Source organism: Xyrauchen texanus, chromosome 41 (assembly GCF_025860055.1).
Source record: "Xyrauchen texanus isolate HMW12.3.18 chromosome 41, RBS_HiC_50CHRs, whole genome shotgun sequence".
In the NCBI taxonomy this organism is placed as follows: Eukaryota; Metazoa; Chordata; class Actinopteri; order Cypriniformes; family Catostomidae; genus Xyrauchen; species Xyrauchen texanus.
Window position 1 is genome coordinate 8,667,231 of NC_068316.1, and position 21,089 is coordinate 8,688,319.

The following is a 21,089-nucleotide window of genomic DNA, read 5'->3' on the forward strand; positions in this document are numbered from 1 at the left end:
AGTGAGTTAGAGAGAGGGAGATACAGCAAGTGGGGCAGCCTGCCAGTGAATGGTAACTAGGGATCAACCCTCAGCCTACAGTACCTGCACTTGGACACACACACACACACACACACACACACACACACACACACACACACACACACACACACGGTCTTTACACACATACAGCCATGCTGGAATGAACAGACTGAATTCCGGTTTGCGCTTCCCAAACTAAAAACCTCTAATCAGCACAAGATAACGGGTGAGTATCTTTCTCTCTTTGTAGTCTGGTTCTATACAATATCGCTGATATTATTTATTGTAGATTGTTTACTAGTTTCTGTTATTAATTTTAATGTAACATTTGTCCATTCCAAATGTAAGTGTATTTTGCTGCCTGTTACTTTACACTTGGACTTTTTAGACTAGATGTTTGGTTAACTGGTGATTAGTTTATGGTGTAATTGCTTTGCTCTTGCCGAGAGGGAAAGTATGTTTTTGTTTTGTTCGGTCTAAAAAGAGTGACGGGCCATTGATTCTGTAAGCTTTTAATTCCTTTAAGCCTTGTACTTTTTGCAGACTGTCCAGTCTTGACAGTGAGAGGTCCATAAAGCCTTTGCCAACAGATTTAATGGGGTCTGACGTTTAGAAACCCACAGTTTGCTGTTGTCAGTCAGAGCATCAGAGGATTTATGGCACCACTGTGATGGCATCATCACCCTTGCCAGGGCAACCCCTTGTTTCTCAGCTGACCACGCGTAGAGAGGAATAGGACATACAGTATTTTAATAGCTCATACCTGCAAATGGTACATGAAGAAACTGCAAGAGAGACAGAAAGAGAGTGTGAGAGATATAGGGAGAGAGAGAGATGCTGTACTCGTTGAAAGCCTCCTGTCTTCCACCCACATATCTGAATCAGATTATTGAATGTGAATATTTTAGCACATGGCATACAGACATGCCAAATGATTTTTATACCAAACATTATTTATATAACATATATTCTAAGATAAAGTCTATATATGTCAAGCTGTTGGTTACTTCTATACCTGTGCAGTGTATATTTCATACTATTGTGTGGTATTGTTGAATCCTTGATTCTGATTGGTTGACACACATTCCGAGGGTGTTGATTAATAAAGCAATAAGGCATTCGAGGCTGTGCCATATTGTGAATATAGTCACAGATGAAGGGTGTTGTTAGGCATGACACAAAGTGCCTGCAACCCATTCAGCCGTAACTATATTCACAATATGGCACAGCCTTGAGTGCCTTATTACTTTTCTGAAATGGTTACCACATAATACAAATATTAAAGAAACAAATGTTCATTAGAATGTTATATTTTGCAAATTAAATCATTGAATGCCATCCTTCCACCAGAAAATATTCACCTTATTCAGCCCTGCCCCTTTTCAGTGCTCAGCGCTTCCGTGTTTTGACTGAGAAGAGTCAATCAAAATGGATTATGTTTTGGAGCACAGAAAGTATTTTTCACCAAGTGTTGAGTCCACACCACCCCTTTACTACATTAAAATGGTTGTAAACAGAATATAAAATAAAACATACACTTTCCCATGTATATTTGTGTGTATGTGTGTGTATCTGAATATAGAGGCACCCCTTCCCCTGTCCCATAATAACACTCAAAAAATCAAATTATAGAATTTAAATGTAATTATAACACGATGGGTGAATGACGTGAGAAATGGCCAAAGGTGTCATACAGAAATATTTGTATGACTTTGCATTGTCTTTTGGAGTTTCATGAACACTGAGGCATATCAGTACATCTACAGTGTGATGGTCAAATCTTGTGGATTTATGAATGAAGTACTCTTGTTTTAAAATGGTTCCAGGACCAGAACTATCCATTTTATCCACAGTTTTCCTGAGCATATAACATCTATATAACACGCCATATAACAGGGCGGCACCATTTTGATTCTAATTGCAAGTCTTGTGTTTCCAGTATCGAGACACAATGTAAAAACTATCGAAACGAGCAATTCAGACAGAGAACAACATCCATTTAAGTGTTATTTGGAGTAAAAATGCATTTCAGGCTCAATTTGTGCAGTTGATAGCTGTCATAACAACTCAAAGTAGTTAATTATATCAACATAACCAACATAGGACCATGACATCTACATACTCAGTTGAGGCAGTTGCTGTTGCTTGTTTGAAGGCTGCGTGCTAGGTAGGACGCGTCCTTTGAAGGCTGCAGTATACCGAGCGCCCATGAAGGATACGCCTCATGCATCCTCCGATTTCCCATGAAAGAAGGTCACATTCGAAGTGTCCAACTCACTTTTCTGAGACAGCCTCGATGACGTATGCAGCCGACAAATGCGACCTCCGGAGGACGCAGCCTTCCAAACGAGACATTGCCACTGTAAAAACAAACGGTCATCTTGACTCTAAGTATCGGCACTTTAAAGCCACTTATTGGAAAATTTTACAAATGTAATACTTTAAACATCACATTACCAGATAAGAATACACGCCAATGCAGGTGAAAACACCAGAGACCGGAAATTGAAAACAGGTGAATCGTGGAACACTTCCGCATTCAGGAAAAAGGTGGATCATTTTCTTTATTGCATGGCTATGAAAGAGTTTTTGGATGGCATTACAGTTAAATAAATCACATTCTTTCCAAATGTTCCAAACTCTTACAAAGGACTTGTAATGACAGCTTGAGCTGTTTTCTAAGCAGAATGGAGCCACACCTGAATGTGAGTTTGCTAAAACAGCGCCTAATTAGCTATTTGGCTAGTAATTAGCATTATCCACTAAGTGATGTTGTTTCAGAGGTGAAGCTAATTGTTACATTTTGAAGATTACATATTCATGTAATATACATACATTTTTGGAATAATGTGTCAAGGAATGTGTTGTAAGAAAAAAAAATGGGGTCAATTTTGTTTTCATGTTGACTTTAATCGGTGATAACACACTGGGTTGTCATTCTGTTCAGTTCAGTGTGGTGACGTTTACATGGAAATACTTTAAAAGGATTACTGTTGTACACCAAAAAATTACAATTCTGTAATTTCTGTCAATTCTGTGCTGTCAAGCTCCATGAAGGACATGAAACACAATAAAATCACAGTAAAGGTAGTTTATTCACTATTTTACAAGTCTTCTGAAGACAAGCAATCACATTGTGTGATGAACAGACTGAAACATTGTCATTATTTACTCTCCATTCAAATCAAAACATTGATCAGCTCTTGAATACAGAGAACAAATCAAATATTTTGGCACATCAATAACATTAAACCTCACCGGATCGTATGGCTTGAGAAGACTTGGAAAATAGCGAACAATTCACATCTTCCTACTTTTACTGTGGTTTTATGTTGTAGTTGTAGCTTGAACTTGGGGGTGGGTGGGGGTTGCATTTACCCATGTTTCCATTAATCATGGTATAAATAATGGAGGGGTTGTACTTGCTTGTTTTGATTCTGGAATATCAGTATCTACGCCCCTGATCTCATCGAAGTTAGACACGAGGTCATGTTGTGCAAGGTGTTGACGGACTTTGTTTGGCAGGGAGGAGCTTTTGACTCCATGCATAATCTTAGCTATGAGAGCTTGTTTGATCTGTATTATCATTCACCTGCCATGCACTGTGAAAAACTTTTATCTCTGATCTGTCTGTCTGTGGCTGAGAGACTATTTGCTGTGATTACAGCAGGATTAGGGCATTTTTTAGTTATTGCTTTACAGAATTTAAAGTTAGAGCTTACAAAATTGTACTAAGGGGCTAGCATGGTTCAGGGTTGGGATCAGATGGCAATGCCATGGTATTTTGATATATACAATGGTACTGCATGAATACCATACGTATTACCATGGTATATGTCAAAGTACCATGGTATTACCATGGTATTTTTTTACAAGTAATTTGAAGTAAATACCAGTGTAAAATACTATGGTACATGAATATGTTAATCATATAATTTTTGTAAAGGTATTTTAAGGTACATAATTTTGTGACGTGAAAGAAAGAAAGAAAGAAAGAAAATTACATGGTCTGGAGGAGGGGTGGATGGGTGGATGTCTTAACAGCTGATGGGACTCAGACATCAAGAGAGGTCAGGGGTCAATGTTCAATGATCACTCAACCATTGTTCAGTGCAGCTGTGTGAGAGAGGATATTTTGTGCTGTGATACCCACCTCAGGCCTGACACTGAGAACCAGTGTGTGCAGGACTAACTAATATGACCTTCTCTATTCTATCTTCACACTGGTCATCTTAATTCCCGTCTGCCAAGCTGCTGTAATCTGAGCCTACTGTAGCAGAGAGGAATGATAATGCGTCGGAATTGTGAAGGCAGGAATCAGAATTCCAGTTCTCTGGATCTCTTTGGATCATTAATGAGACTTTAATGTGTGAGTGTATGTGAGCGTGTGGGTGCATCTATGTGTGTAATTTCCTCCCACGCTTAGGGTTCATTTTCAGCTGTGGATTGATTTATTCCAGTTTGCTCTACGAATCAGATCAATAGACATTTGCTCTGTTCCAAAAACCTTATGAGAAAATGTAGGAAAATTAGAAAAATGTCTGTAAGCAACCTGTGAACAACTTAAGAGAAAATCATGCCTTAAAGACATCAGTGAAAAATTAAATCCAAGATGGCAGACGAGGTGAGAGGAATCTTGATTATAAATAGGCTAAAGGTACAACTTATATCCTTCAATAATGAAAAGTATCAGCGAAAAAATATCAGTTCTTATCTTACAGTATATACTGTAGGATCGCAGGTATCCTATCCCAGCTGTCTTGGACCAAAGGTGGGGAGTCCATCACAGGGCTCACACACAGAAAAACACATTCACACTCTCACTCACACATACCGGCAATTTTAGAGTCTCCAATTCAGTGTGGCTTCTGTGTGAGACACTGTGCAATAGTTAAAGAGGTCCACCTAGAGATTGTTTACATAGGAAAACAATAATAAAAAAGCATGGATGGATGCAAAAACACATAATATGCATAAAGATAAAATAAAAATGGCTTGACTTGATTTGACATTTGTTATAATGCTTTTTTTCTACTTTTGCAACAAAAACTTTCAAACAAACAAGTGATAGCCTGTAATGAAAGATTTTACCAATCAGAAATTAGCATAATTCATTCTGATACAACTAATGGCCAGTATTGTCCAATCATTGGACACCATGTTAAAACTAAATTATACATTTTAATTTCTGAATCTAAGTACTGATTACCATTGTCTCATGTCTGCCAACCATGTTGAGTGGTTCAAACATCATCTGCAGTCTGAAACTGAACTTTTGATAGGAAGTTTGGATTGAATACTCTTGACTTCATAGGAAAGCTATAGGATGCCCCCTTGCTCCCTATTTAGTGAATGAATTAAACTCTAGTGTGCTGTCTGTCTGCACTGGTCTCAGAACAGTTCAAAATGCACTTTATTTTCATCCTAACTCCATTAAAAGCAAAAAATAAATAAACATGTTCTCAATGTGAAAATGCACAGTAAATATAGAATTTCGAATTAAAGTTTGTGCTATTGTACAACATAGTGTACATTGTGTTTAGCAGCATGGCGTTTCTCCCCAAAACTTTCTTGTCGTTTCTCCCAAAGACAAACACTGCTGTGATCAGCGCCATTTTGTTTTGTCAAATTAAGTTTAACCCTTTACTGACAGCCCAGAGTCTCCTAAACTGATATAAGTCGGTTTAAATTAAATTAAATTAATAAAACTATATGTTGCGTATTGCGCAGCCAAAATACAATGTCCACACATGTGTACACGGGGTTGCACAAGGGTATTTTTCATTAGATTACAGTGTTGTTGTTTTGGCAGCAAATAGTGTTTATCACAAGGGAAATGTAAGTCAAGTGAAGTCATTAATATTTGTATAGCGCTTTTCACAACACACATCGCTTCAAAGCAGCTTATAGAAAACATGAATCCCGAGGTTGATACAGGGAAACAAATAGAATAATATTAGCATAGAAAATCACATATTAGCATAAGAAAATCACATTAAGTGTTTTAAGGAAACCTGTACTGAACTTTATGATTGTACTAAAAGAGTCTTTCTGACATCTGAAATGTCATGTCATGAATACTGTAGGTGCATTTACTGGTGTTTTTTGAATCTCAATGGTAAGAAACAATTATTGTGCACTCAAATGCTTTAGGTTTGAAAAATTCTCCTGCTTCTGACAGAAAACATGAAACAAGAAACATGTGCTGACTGTCACTGATATTTCCCCTGGCCACTTCTGTGATCTGTGGTGTCCGAGCAACAAAGCAACAGCCGATATCTCACGCAACTCATTCCAAAGGTTTGTCTTTGAGGTCCATTTCTCTCGGTTTGTGAAATATTGAGTTTGAGATGCTAAAAGGGCATCTATTTTGTATTATACAAAACGGTTGGCAACAATTATTGGAGTGTGCTGTAAGCTTAGCAACATGTTAACATAAAAATTGCAGAGACCTATTTGTGCGGCGGATAAAATTGCAGCCTGCGTAAGGGTCCAATTTGGATACTTATGATGTTCCATGACCATTAGGATGCTGCTTTAGAATGCAGCTGCTAATGTAGGCAGCGAGGCAGCTCAATCGTTTTTGGAACAGAGCTAATGTGTGAAAATCTTTCAAACACTGCTCTTACAAAAAAGTACTATGGGGTTACTCTGGTGCAGTGTTGGTTTCTGAAGGTAATACCATGGTACTTTGATATATAGCTTATCATGGGTACTGTATGATTACCATATTCATATACCATGGTACTTTCATTATACTTGTGTATTGCAAAGAACATCAGTAGTATCCAAAAAAATAAAAAATTAAATAAAAAAAACCCCACAATTTTATCATGTTTTTTTCTTAAGGGTGGTCCGCAAACTAAATTAAAAGGCAGAAGTCATGACATCTATTTAAATAAAAACAATTTGTGTTTCCAGTCTTATATCTTTTAAAACCACAGAGTATTTTGTGCTTATAATGTGTGTGGCCAGTGTGGTATTTTTAGGCAGTAAGAAGAAAGAGGTCAGATTAAACACAGGTAAATGCAACTGTGCTGATGGCTCTTTGAGGTGAGGAGCTATTCTCTGACCTGCCCTACATTACCACACTATGACTGTGTCTGTGAGCTCATTATCTTTCTGTGAATGAAAACCAGGCTTCCACTCTGTCTAAACTGCAGGCTCTGGACTACTTCATTGATTATCAAGGCCTTGTTATGTCACACCACTTGCTCTCAGTGTAGATCTGGTTTTTGCTTCCAACCCTTAGAAAAAGATTCTGTGGCGGTACAATGATGGTATCAGATAGCAATAGTACTTTAATATGTACAGTACCAAACTGACACTTCAGAATGTTTACCATATACTATATGCTATTTAGGCTACCTGGTACCCCAGTAGGTATGCTACCACTCAAAAGTTTGGACACACTTTCTCATAATCTTAGAAACCATATGATAAAGATTTATGCTTCAATGCTTGAAAATATAGATACAAATAAATTGTGTCTGCAACTGATTTTTTATTGATTGATTTTTTTTTTTTTTGCGTAGCTAAACATTTTATACTTTATTGATTTATTTAAATTGTATAAGTTGGCCTGGATGGTGAAGGATAAACTCCTTCAATACTATTTCAAAAGCATCATATGATGCACCACATGAAGTTACTTGAGAAAAGTCTAAAATATAATATATTGTGTTATTACATTGTTTTGATGACTTCTACAATTCTAAAATAAGAAAAGACTTAGCCTAATTCAAAAAAATTAACTGTTGGGTAATTAAAATAATATCATGATATTACAATACATGTCCAAAATATTATGCCACTTTTTTTTTTTGTCTAAGTACTATGTAGTTAAAAGGTTAGTTTGTCTTTTTTGTACTTGTGAAAGGTTTGCTCTCTGTTTTGTGCATTAGGTGTTAAGTGCTTATTTTCCTCTGGCTAAGTGGAAAAGAGTATAAGAGGACATAATGTATGACACGATGCAATAACCAACTCAAATACATCTCTCATAAGCCACGGTCACACTGAGCTTTGAGCATACAAAATTATATATCACAGGATATGTTTTTATCACACTTGAGGGTTGTGTTTTTAATAAATAATCAATCACAAATAACAAATAATATGATATTCATAATGTTAAAATATAACATCTTCTGTGAATTTGCAAGTCAGAGTTCACCAAATGTCTTCGCATGAGCTTGCGTTTCCGATCTGCCGCTTTTAGATGCGTTTGAATTCGAGTGAATGGAGCGCAAAGTGTTGTATGACTGTGACAAATAGTATTAAAGCTAAAAGTGTGTAATTTTTTTGGTCAAAGTACTTTCTCCTGTCTCAGCTTAATACGCAAAGAACCATAAGATAGACATTTGTAGATGTGTGTGATCATGCCAACCAGCCTGACATGGCAACATTGGCTCAACAAATGGCGCTAGTTTGGGGTGGACTATCTGTTTGGTTGACCAGTGTCAGATGGGTTGAGTGTTTGGGAAACCTGTTTAAAAACAATCATTTTATTATTATTTAGTGGCACAGAAATTAGTAATTTTTGCTTCAAGATTCAGCTCAAATTAGTTTTGCTAATTGGTGAGACATTTGAAAGCATACTGGGTTATTATACGTGTGAACTTTAGTGTCATTGAGGGAAATGTCATCTTTGCTTGTGAGTTCCTGATTCCTGCACACACATTATCTGAAGCTGCAGGTAAATTAAGATTGACTGATGGTAAATGTTATAGGAACATTCCGGGTTAAATACAAGTTCAGCTCAATGGACAGCAATTGTGGCATAATATTGTTTATCACAAAAAATAATGTTGGCTTTTATTTTTTTTAAAAAGGCAAAAATCAAGGTTACAGTGAGGCACTTAAAATGGAAGTGAATGGGGCAAAGCCATAAACATTTAAAATATTCGTTGTTTATAGCCACAAGACATACAAATATACATGTTAACATGATTATAGTGTGATTAAATCTCTTACTAACCTTTTTTGTGTAAAGTTATATCCAATTTTGCAACTTGCCATGACAATGTAATGTCAACAAACCCTAAAATGACGATATGAACAACTCTACAGCTCAAAATTTTAACAGAAGAATGAATTGTGCTTTTATAAAATTGTCTGCCTTTAAACCCTTCAAAAATTGGCCCCATTTACTTCCATTATAAGTGCCTCATGTAACCTTGATTTCTGCTTATTTGGTTGTGGTAATCAACATTGTGCCAAAAATGTTCTCGATTGAGCTCAACTTGTATTGAACCAGGAATATTCCTTTAAAGTCATGGTTTGAACAGCATTTGATTACAAAAGAAAGTGCGTGTTTGCTTTGTTGTTGAGCTATAATGCATTACAAACTATCAAGGGCATATGGTCATCAAACAGATGGGTGCAATCTGAGCAGGCATAACACTGACACATCACAGGTATGGCGTTATACACAGCTAGTCACATTGCTGTCCCAACATCTGAGAGCACATGTCCTCAAGACCATTTGTCTTTAAGAAAGGGACAGAATTATGGGGGCCTGGGTAGCTCAGCAAGAATTGATTCTGACTACCACCCATGGAGTCACGAGTTAGAATCCAGGGCGTGCTGAGTGACTCCAGCCAGGTCTCCTAACCAACCAAATTGGCCCGATTGCTAGGGAGGTTAGAGTCACATGAGGTAACCTCCTCGTGGTTGTGATTAGTGGTTCTCACTCTCAATGGAGCATGTGGTAATTTGTGCATATATAATTGTTCAAATTTTAAAAAAGTTATGAAAAATCAGAAAGTGATGCACCACAATGACGTGGTCAACAATAATAGGAAAGAAAGTGACATTCAAGACCCATATAAAGCCTCCTGGTGGAATTGTTATGAACATTGATTTTTATAATTATATATATATATATATATATATATATATATATATATATATATATGTATATATATGTATATGTGTGTGTGTGTGTGTGTGTGTGTGTTAATAATACTAAAGCCAGAAAATCTTCAAATAATATCTTATACATACTGTATATGTAATGCTGTATAAACATCAAGAGAAACGTTTTAAATTTTTGCATTCTTTTTTTACACTTTTTTTTTTTCAGACCCATCTCTGGATGGAGATCCTTACAAAAGAAACAAGCTATAGACTTTTAATCTTAGCTCAGTCTTTTCAATTTGGTTGAATAGAAATGACCAAGTATGCATTGTCAAACTACATTAAAAATATTGATTCTTGGCATGAGAACGTCTATACAGATATGTGAAATTTTGCAATACTTTGAATTAAGATTTTCCCTGACTTCTTTTAGAAATTCTAAAAACACACACACTGCTTGTGATAATCTCTAATAGCTTCTAATGAGGCTGAAACTGTATATCACAGCTGTGTTCCTGAAGCAGATCATAGAAGCTATTCATTTGTCATATTCTGTTCTTGGCCTTTTTCCAGATACATCATCAGTGTAACATTTCTGACAACACGAAAGGTTTAGGATCCATGTGCGGATGTTTATTAGTGCATTCAGAAGAGTAAATAGGTAAAGTGCAGGTTATCATGGATGGTCGTGGAACAGGCGAGGTCAATGACACAGTAATCTGTCCAATGAGGCAAACAAGTCCTAGGGGATTGAGATAAAGACGTGGGTCACAGAAACAGGCAAAAATCCAAACCATGACAAGAAACACAAGCGATGCAAAACGCTCAGAACTGCAAACAAGAGTGCATGGGCTAGTCATGCTACATACTAGCAAACAGGAAATAAGAACTAGGAGCCAGATTCATGAAAATTAGGAATGTTCTTAGGATAAATTATAAGAAGTTTGAACAAACGTTCCTAAGCGTTCCTAAAAAATGCTGCCCACACAGACTGATCGCTTGCCCCTGCCTGGCCACCCTTTTGAAAAACTCCTGGCTCTGCCCCTGGAAAGAGAGCGCTATATGTGACGCATGTGTTTGAATTAGCATGATTGGCCACCACATTAAGATTTTTAAAACAACATTTGTTTGAATGAATATGTTTTGGTCTAAAATAACTTTTCTTTGAAAACAGCCCACTGCAACTTCAGACTCAACTTGAAAAACCCAGTAAATTCATTAAACATTTTGTCTTTTAGAAATTAAGACAACTGTGAGGTTATCCTAACTTTAAGATGTTGTTTGCAACAATATTTAACTTTTTGTTTTTCAGAGAATTTTCACAGAAAAAAGATAAGAACTTTCTTAAGAAGTTTATTTGGGAATACAAAGTAGTCTGAACTTTTTTCTTAAGTTACAGATTAAGAAGAAAATGGTATTGAAGGAGAAATTTCTTTTTAAGAACGTTTCGTGAATCCGGACCCAGGTTAATACAATGAAGAAATCAATGACGTAACAGTTCTAGAATTCGTGAGACGGCTCCCTCTGTCTGGCTGGAGGGGGAGCAACAGGCTCAGATGCTACAACCAGAGAGGTCTCGTTTACATGTGTATCATAACTTCATGTTATTATGTGAAAGCCTTGTAACCTTGCAGTCCACCTGTGACAGCAGAGAGATATATCTCACTGGTCATACATTTATTTCTGTACAAGGGGGGATGAGGTCTGCCTGCTATTCTTAACCCAACAACATCCAAGAAATGGCCTTGCATTAATTTCGGGGTATATGTAATCAATACTGCATGGGACAGATTCACAAAGCACATATTTGCAGAACACTCAGTGGAAACATTTTGTCTCACTTCTTGAATCCAGCTCGTGCTAAATCAACTCAACGCTTGTTTGTCATGAGCCGTAAACTCTTTAAAGGTGAAGGTAGTAGTTTAATGTACTGAGACAAGAAAGACTTTTGAAGGTTGATTTCCCCAAAGAGACTTAATATGGTTGCTCTGTGATCTCATTAATATTTTTGAGAATGTTTACGTCAAGTGTATGAATACTTTTTGTACATAAAGAGTATAAAGGCTGAAACATACTCTGTGCAAATACAGTATGTAAATGCAGATGCTTCTAGCTACATAAGCTCAATTTTGTGCATTGTTTGTTGTACTTACACGCTGTGCTCACAACCTCTTCTCTTAAGTGTAAGCTAAATGACCCCTGCTTGTTCTGTTTGTTTAACAGTACAGCAGTGTCAGGCTCTTAATCTATTATTTATTGATGAGAGACGTTCTGTCACTCTGTACCAGAGAGAGCACTTCAAAACACATGGATATATTTGACACATGATGTGTCAAAGAGAGACATGCCAGCAATTGTAGTTATGGTTAATTAACACATGGACACCGCTACAATGGCAAAACACTTCTGTCCACCCTCCTTTTCAGTTTGCTCATTCATTCTTTAGGCAGAAAGAGAGATGGTAAGAGCCCCAACCAATACTTCCTCTATTCCAGCATGGAAGCCCACGGCCCACCCCCTTGTCACCCGCTTCCAAAATTGTGTCATGCCAACACACACGTGCCAATCACAGCCTGTTACCAACCTGTTCTTACTCTTCTAGACAGACATTGACGGAAGGTTGTTAGCAAGAATAGGTTGTTTATCCCCCTCTCTCTCTCTCTTTCTTGTTGTGTTAGAATCAGCATGGAGGAAGAAACCCTGTTGCGAGAGAGACTGCAGGCAATTACTGTGAGTATCAGGCTTGATTTTCACTCTATTTGGTTTTATGCAACAGATAACTTTTTTTTCAGAGGTTTTATATAGGCAGGTCAAGTATTTTTACCATTTTATGTACAGTATTATTATTTGGCTTTGAGTAAACGATGACAGAATTTTCATTTTTTTTTAACTATCTCTTTAACTCCAGTAACCCTCATTTTATTGCAAACCCACATGACTTTCTTTTTCTTCCATGTAACACAGAATAAGATGTAAGGCAGAATGTTAGGAACATCATTCACTTTTATTGCATCTATTATCATACAATAAAAGTAAATGGTCACTGAGGCTGTCAGTCCTTAACATTCTGCCTAAAAATCTCCCATAGGAGATAGAAGGTCATAAGGGTTTGGAATGACATGAGAGTGAGTAAATAACAACTTTTAACTTATTGCTAGGGAGAGTAGAGTCACATGGGGTAACCTCCTCGTGGTCATTATTAAGTGGTTCTCGCTGTCAGTGGGGCGCATGTTAAGTTGTGTGTGGAGTTTAGCATGAGCCTCCACATGTTGTGAGTCTCCACACTGTCATGTACAGCGAGCCACGTGATAAGGTGCACAGATTGACGATCTCAGATATGGAAGCAACTCGGCTTGAAGTGAGTAACCGCACCACCACGAGGAACTACTAACATAGTGGGAATTGGGAATTCCAACATTGGGAGAAAAGGGGATTGAAAAAAATTATGTATATGTGAGAAATCTGTTCTGGTGTTATTTCTGTCCACAAACTGCCTTTAAGCTGTTCATTTCTTACATGAAGTCATCGTTTATTAGCGAGTTAAAAATAATGTTGCAAAGCCTCCCTCTCATAAAGACTATATTAGTTCCCTCTTGTACACATGCTTATGTTAACAGAAATACATTCAATCTCACAAACAGAAAAAGAAACAACCGAATAGAAGGTCAAGGTGAAACAGAAAGTTTTTTATTTTTTTGGTTTTTAGGTTTGTTAACAAATCATAACCCTATGCTATCCCATCAGGATAAAAGAAGAATTCGAGAGGTGATAGAAAAGAAAAGGAGAAAGGTTGAAGAAGAGAAATTAAAGCTTCAATATCTAAAGGTAAGATTTTATAGTTTTAATTATGAATAATAATAATAATAATACTATTAACAACTTGAGGACTCCTGGTAGAATCCAACCTGCAAAACATCAATAAAGGAATGCTAATAATAATAATAAAAATAATAATAATAAAAATAACAATAATAGTAATAACAATAATACTGATTATAATAATTATATAATAAACAAATATTAATAAATGTATTAAAATATTTTAAATTAAATATAATAATACTATATCATAATAAAATCATTTTATCATAAATTATCAAATAAATATATTAGTAAATAAATTAATTCTACATTTTGATATAAATTATAATATATTTGAAGAACAGATCTCTGTATTTTTATATTATTATGATTAAAAGAATAATAAAAAGTAGTAGTGATTATCAAATTGCTGAAATATGTAAATGTCAAATGAAAATGAGTATGTCAAATGATTTTGTGCAGCAGACTACTTATTATTACTTATTAATTTACAAGGAAACACGGGAACTCTGATATAAAGTGTTTTATTATACATACAGTGCTGTGCAAACATTTTAGGCACTTGTGAGGATGTCTTCAAAAATAATTACATAAATAGTTTTAATTTATCAATTAATGTCATATAAAGTACAGTAAACATAAAAAAAGCTAAATCAATATTTGATGTGACCACCTTTCCCTTCAAAATAGTACCAATTCTTGGACACACAGACACTGTGTGTTTCTCTGTGGGGCTCTGTGGGGGCCATGCCATTTGTTGTAGGGCTCCCTGTTCTTCTATTCTATTTTATGATTTGCAAAGGGATTGTTTTGGAGTCACTAAAGCTGATGATATAAATAACCTTCTTAAGACACATTGTTTTGGTGAGAAATTTTGGACAGTACTGTAAGTTGGCTTGTTGTAAAATGCTGTGGTCTTCATTGCACACATAGAAAAAAAACTTACGGGAGCAATGGCTGATGGATGGATTGTTTACTCTGAGCGAAGAGGAACAAGAGACTGTGAAGGCCCAGACTGAACTTCTGCAGAGCAATATTGACAGGTACTTTCAGTATGAACTAAATCAAAACAACTCTGTTTTCCTTATATTTACCATTGAATTTATTGTTTGTAGTGTTCACAGCGTGTAACCTATAGCATGTCACTTCCTCTTTGTGTCGTGTGGGGCAAGTGATTGGATTATTCTAGTTTAACGTCAGTGATGAGCTTTCAGTGTCATGCTAGGGTTAGACAGAAACCTCACTCACAGTGTTACATAATCTGTCTACTCACAACATTCTCAGTCTGGAAAAGCCAACCATTTATACAGGAGGTCATACCTGAAGAAGAAAGCATAAGTCACACAAACAAAGGACATAATAATGGAAAAATCAGCTAGAACTGCTCTTTTAGAATGAGAGTTTAAAGGTGAAGTGTGTGATTTCTGTGCCACTTTTTGCAAAGAAATTACAAATAATTTTTAAACAGTGTTCGTGAGCACAAACAAATAGTCTTGCCCCAAACTCACAGCATAGCATGAGCTGATGTTGCTGTGCCGGGCTGGTTTGGATGCTCAAACAAACATAGCTATGTTTTGAAATAGTTTTAACATTGAAACAAATTTAACTGCACTTCAAGCTACAATATCTGAAGACCTTCTCTGTCTGTTTTTGCTTTGGAGCTTTTCTATAGACTGAATGTAAATTTTGCTTTCCAACATAATGAAGATTAATGGGAAGGCCGTAGAGGACTTGAATCTCTAAAGAGCTCTCTCTTGGTAAACACACTCTGCAATATGAAGACAACAGCTTAAACTGGGTGGATTAGGAGTAAAGAAGCAATCACAGGAAAATCCACCCCAATCTCAGAATGGAGGTGGCTCATCATATCCTATAAATGATGTAGGATCAATGTCATAGCCCCATAGCAAAACAAAGATGAGAACAATCATCTGTTTCTCTCAGTAATTCTCAGTATGTGCCAAAGGGAAAGCTAAAGATCAAATAATACACATATCGCACAAGTAGATGAGTATTGTAACTAAATCTGTGAATTGTTTTGGAAACTTATAGGCATTTAAATTTCATTTAAGTAGTGAAATGTACTTACATTTGACCCCAGCAAAAACACAATTTACAAAAAAAAAAAAAAAAACATTTATATTTATAGGTTGTTCAGAAATCTTAGCCCATCAAAATTCATTGCATTTATTCATGTTTTATATCTTAGGTGTCTGTGACCACAAACTTTAACACTATTCATAGAGGGTCTTTGACGCATGTCTTGTTTAGGAACAATTCTCATAAGATTAGGAAATATCTTTAGGTGTAAACATGTTTGTTGTCCTATTAAAAGGGCCCAAACAGGACATTAGGGTTAATCCCTCTCTTATAAAATTTTTATTTGTTATGATCTGGACGGCGTGTGAACATCTTTATGAATGTTATTCCGTGTCCTTGCAGAATAGAGACGGAGATTGCGGCTCTAGAGACACAGGAGCTGGAGATTTCTTCAAAAGAGGAGATTCTTCTGAAGCAACTCAAGGAGATGGAAAAAACTCCAGAGGACATCATAAAGGTATTGCTCGTGTAATCACTTTTACAGGCCTGGAGACTCCTCACTGTTTATTACACCGACAGGTGTTTGTGACGGAAGCCCTTTAATTGGATCCTCTTTTGAGTTGCAAACATGGGAAATCTTTATATGTAACATGCTGAGAAGATGTCCCTTGCTTTCTAATGGACATTAAGATAAAATTGTTTGTTTGTGTGTAGTGGATCTATATATGTGATATGTGACATGTAGCTTTGTTTTATATCTTCGTGTTCCTTTATCATTTTCGGTTTTGAATTGATTTCCACACAGAAATTAAACGCAAAAATCCAGCCAGGTAAAGACATTTCTTGTTTTTTTCTCTGCATATATTTCAGTTCGTTCAAGATTCTTTATATGACTCTTTCTCAATATAATAAGATCCCAAAATTATTTCTTACAGAGCCAATCCAATACATCTATACTGCCATACCTGATGTCCCGAAATGTTATACTCCTACAACTACGAGGAGAATCTTTTCTCCAAAGCACAAATCCAATGACGAACAAGAGAAAAAAGGTATAACACCAGGCCACTGTTCACACCACCAAATATTTGCTGGCAAAAAATTAGCACTTGAAATATTAAATGCATAACTATGTTGAAATGCCATCAGAAAGTTTTGTTTGTTTGTTTAGTCAGTGCAAACCGCTGTCATCAAACTGTCCAGTTCTCTAATTACAGCTATTTGAGGTGAATAAATGTTGTTTTCAGTTTTGTAAAATAAAGAAAACATGCAAAAGTGTGTATCCATGACTGCAATTATGGTCATGAAAAAGAGGACCAATAATCAAAGTACCACCAGCTATCAAGTAAACAGAATACTGTATGTAGCTATGGTTTACAAAGATTGAACAACCCTCGTACTGTATGTCTTATTTAAGTCATATATAAGGGTTTCCAAATAGCAGAGCAATATTTGAATATTTTTGTACATTTTCATATTCACAACATTTCATGTCTTTTTGAGCCTAATTGTGGTCTCTATGGGTGCCATGCTGTGATATATTTCACAGTAGCCTGGTGATTAGATGTTTTCCATATTTTAAGCTTGAACACCGATTGACCAATGAGAATCCAGAACTATCCATTTTATGAATGTGTTGAAATTATGGCTCCATCAGTTTTGGGTCATCATTTTGAGTCTTTTAATTTGATGGCTTGTGTTTAATGCAGTTCATTTCGTTTTAGCTACATATACCATGAAGATCAGTGTTGAAAAAGATCTCCGCACTGGAGAGAGACACATCATATCCATGGCCACTATCGCACCAGAGGATCTCCATCAACAAGGCATCAAAGTCTATGATGATGGACGGAAATCTGTCTATGCCCTGCAGCCTGATGGACTTGAGTCCCAGAATGACATGAATGAGATGAGTCCTCTTGAGGTGGAGGAACTTCTGTTGAAAGCCTCAGAGAAGAAAGTCCCAACAGATGTGGAGTACCATGAACCTGTTTTCTCAAGCCCTTTCAGACAACCTACAACACCTCAAAGGGCTGAGAGGGGTTATATCAGCCTTCATGGCCTTCAAATGTCCAACAAGATACAGAGTCCTTTTCAGACTGAGAACTTTTCCAGACAAGGAGCTCAAAGCCCAGATGGAACCCAATCACCAACTCACATTCCAACTACCACAGCCAACCAGTATTTTGATACCAGCCAATCAGCTCAAGACATCACAAATGGACCAATTACAAACGCTGTTGCTGAAAACCATGGCACAAACAGAACCAGTCCAACATCTTCTCCCATCCTTCGGATAACTCCAACAGCAGACTCTGGAGTGGGATTTGGAAGATATTCCCCTTTGAATCCAAAGGAAGACTCTAGTCTCAACCTTGTGAATTCCCTTCCACCTGAGATGGAATGTGGTGAGCCTGTTACCATGATCTTCATGGGTTATCAGAATGTTGATTCAGATGAGGAAGATGAAGGAATCCAGGCTGAATTGGTAGTTATTGGTGGTGATGATGAGGATGCAGCTGATAAATATACAGATGCAGAGGATACGCCTTTGTCCTACCACCCTTTGGGCTACTACAGCAAGGTCTTCAAGCCCAATAATACTGTCCACTGCTCTGAGATAAGGCCTTGTGGTGTCAGAACCTGCAGCTATGGAGGACAGACATTTGACAATGAAATAGAGGACCCAGTAGACACCGGTATCATTGGTTTCTAATTCCATACTAAACTTTTTTCTATTATTAAAATTTGCATGGGTTCGTAAAAGGCAGCTAAATAATTTTTTTTTTTTTGCAGAATGATATTATGCGGTTCCTTACACGTATCGCATCAGTTCCGAGTTCTGAGCTTTTAAGATTAATACTCTTTTAAGTTTATATCAACAAAACTTCGCTACTAGGCTTGGTATTGATGACTTTTTTATGCATTGATAATCAGAAAGTTTCCCCGATGATTATCCATATCCTGTATACTGTATATATATGTCAGCATTTTTTCAAATATAAATAGGGCTGCTCGTTGCGCAAATGTCTTTGTCTCATTAGACATATTTCTTAACACACCGTAAAGTGTGAGAGGCAGGGAAAATGAAAGGAGTTTGTACACCGGATGAATCTGGTGGACGACATGACACATTCTAAAATGTATTTATTTTTTCTATGAAGGTACACACAATCCGCCACTGTTCGGTGTCTGTTGACAGCACCTAGCTATAACTTCAGAGGCTGCTTAAAATTCTGCAGCAACACGGAACTTGCATAGGTTTCCATTCAAATCAACCCTAATCATTATCAAAAGACTAAGATTGTTTACTTTTTCCACCACTGGATTATATATTGTGTATATGTATCTTTCATATAGCCTACACAATATATTTCAGTTTTTTTCAGTATTGTCTTTTTGAGGTTTGACAGATTGAATGAAACCCCTTCAAAGCTACATTGCATAATATAAATTGCATAATCAATCGTTCAGTTTGAAATTCAGTTTAATACACTAACCTGCAAACTCATCAACAGTACAAAAGTACAAAATCCTTCATAACTTTTTTGTATGATGACTAGATTCAAAACTGCACCTACACTGCATCGATGTGTCCTGTGTGATGGGATATCTGTGTCTTGTCCTACCCGCGACTGGCTTCAGTAAATGTTATATCACCCTCTTGTGGCCTCCCAATGCTATTACGCCAGAATACATTAAAAACTAAGGCCAACTGAGTGAATTGGAAAGCACATAATTAGGCTTCTAATTAAAATGTCAGATTATGGTAACATATCGATGCCTATATATATATATAGATAGATAGATAGATAGATAGATAGATAGATAGATAGATAGATAGATAGATAGATAGATAAAATAACGTGGCGATCAATAATCAATATATCAATATGTTATGACATGCCTACTCCCTACCTCTTAAACCTTAACCTAACCGGTAGTGTAATAAAAAGCAAATGTGACATGAAAAATGCAATTGCTGAAGCAACCACGTAATTTTGTGATGCTTCTATAACACTTTTAGCTCACATGTCAACTTGCATGCTCTTCAGGACTCATTCCCCAGTCCTTTGCATCACAAGTGCAACACTCTTATCAGTTGAGCTACCACACAAATTGATCATTATTATTCTGTTATGTAATGCAAATGCTAAAAGTCATGTGCTATAGTAAAAGTGTTTCGATGTCAAAAGATAGCATTGTGTCATGAACAGAGCAAAACGTGTTTATGAACTGATAATCGGCCATTTTACTCATGATTTGTGTAAAAGTGAATAAAAGTTGTTTTGGCATTTCTAGTGTTCATTTCACCACAAAGCTGCCGCAGTACGTTGAACAAACCACATTAAACTCATTCTGCAAAATTGTTAGTATAGTAACGTTATTCTAATGTATGAGACCAGGTTGACAAACATTTTTTACAAGGCTTTTAAACTTTAATGATTATCCATCGAAATTTTGTAATCCACATTGAAAACTAAAAATGGACACCAAGATAGTAGTGCTGTAGCCCTGACAGTTTTAGAGCATTGTGCCATAAGAATTCGTTAAAGGTTTAGTTCACCTAAACATTACAATTATTTAATGTTTTACTTGCCTTCATGACATTCTGAACATATCTGCTGTTGATTCATTTATTGAACTGAACTGTCTTATGTAAAAGAGCTGCGTCCTGCAGTGTTGCACAGAAAAAAACAACAGCATACAGGTTTGGCACGACATGAGGGATTTTTGCGTGAACAGAACTCCTTTAGTAAACCTTTTGATCAAACTCATGTTAATTTATTTCCTAGTGGTCCAGATCATCACAATCCATGAGAATTTTTCACATGAGAGTGTCCACACTTGGAAAATTAAATACCAAATAAACAACATTATACATCTGCATGCCATGCATGAAATTGATTAACTTTGTGTCATAAAACCACTGTTGTATTGTTCTTTATTATTAATAAAACTAATAAATCTCTGCTTTAAAATATTAACTTTGTATTTGTCTAATTCTTTTTTGTTAATGCTTGGACATAGTTGTTGGAGCAATATAAAAAGATTTGCCAGGTATCAGACTTCACAGTTGATGGATATTAAAAATAGAAATGGCATCATGTCCTCCATCATTTTATTTAGACATCTTAGGGACCATTATTCACAATGTTTTACTTGGGAGTTGTTTTTTTTTCATAATAAATGAATGTGATTTACACAGCTAATGTGTGATTCACCGTAGTTTGATAGTTTTGTCTTCTCCAGAGTAATGCGTAGTTCCAGTCCATCAGCCATAATTGAGCACTTTGTCCTTGGTTGCTTTTAAGACACAGTGTCTGCTCAAGAGGTCTTTCATAACA

At 36.3% G+C, this 21,089-nt stretch overlaps 1 protein-coding gene across 3 annotated transcripts in view; it reads left to right on the forward strand.

Annotated features, from left to right (window-relative positions):
- Positions 1 to 21,089, forward strand: part of LOC127634335 (palmdelphin-like) — a 34,884-nt gene continuing 13,795 nt past the window's right edge. The window contains exons 1-8 of one of the 3 annotated variants that reach the window (XM_052113841.1): positions 1 to 247; positions 12,558 to 12,609; positions 13,624 to 13,704; positions 14,635 to 14,744; positions 16,144 to 16,258; positions 16,547 to 16,571; positions 16,677 to 16,793; positions 17,466 to 18,440. In XM_052113841.1, the coding sequence (XP_051969801.1) occupies positions 12,565 to 12,609; positions 13,624 to 13,704; positions 14,635 to 14,744; positions 16,144 to 16,258; positions 16,547 to 16,571; positions 16,677 to 16,793; positions 17,466 to 18,440 (1,468 nt within the window). In that variant the 5' untranslated portion in view covers positions 1 to 247; positions 12,558 to 12,564. Of the gene's footprint in view, positions 248 to 12,557; positions 12,610 to 13,623; positions 13,705 to 14,634; positions 14,745 to 16,143; positions 16,259 to 16,546; positions 16,572 to 16,676; positions 16,794 to 17,465; positions 18,441 to 21,089 lie in introns of those variants that run through there. The other 2 variants (XM_052113837.1, XM_052113840.1) reach the window with 2 other exon arrangements.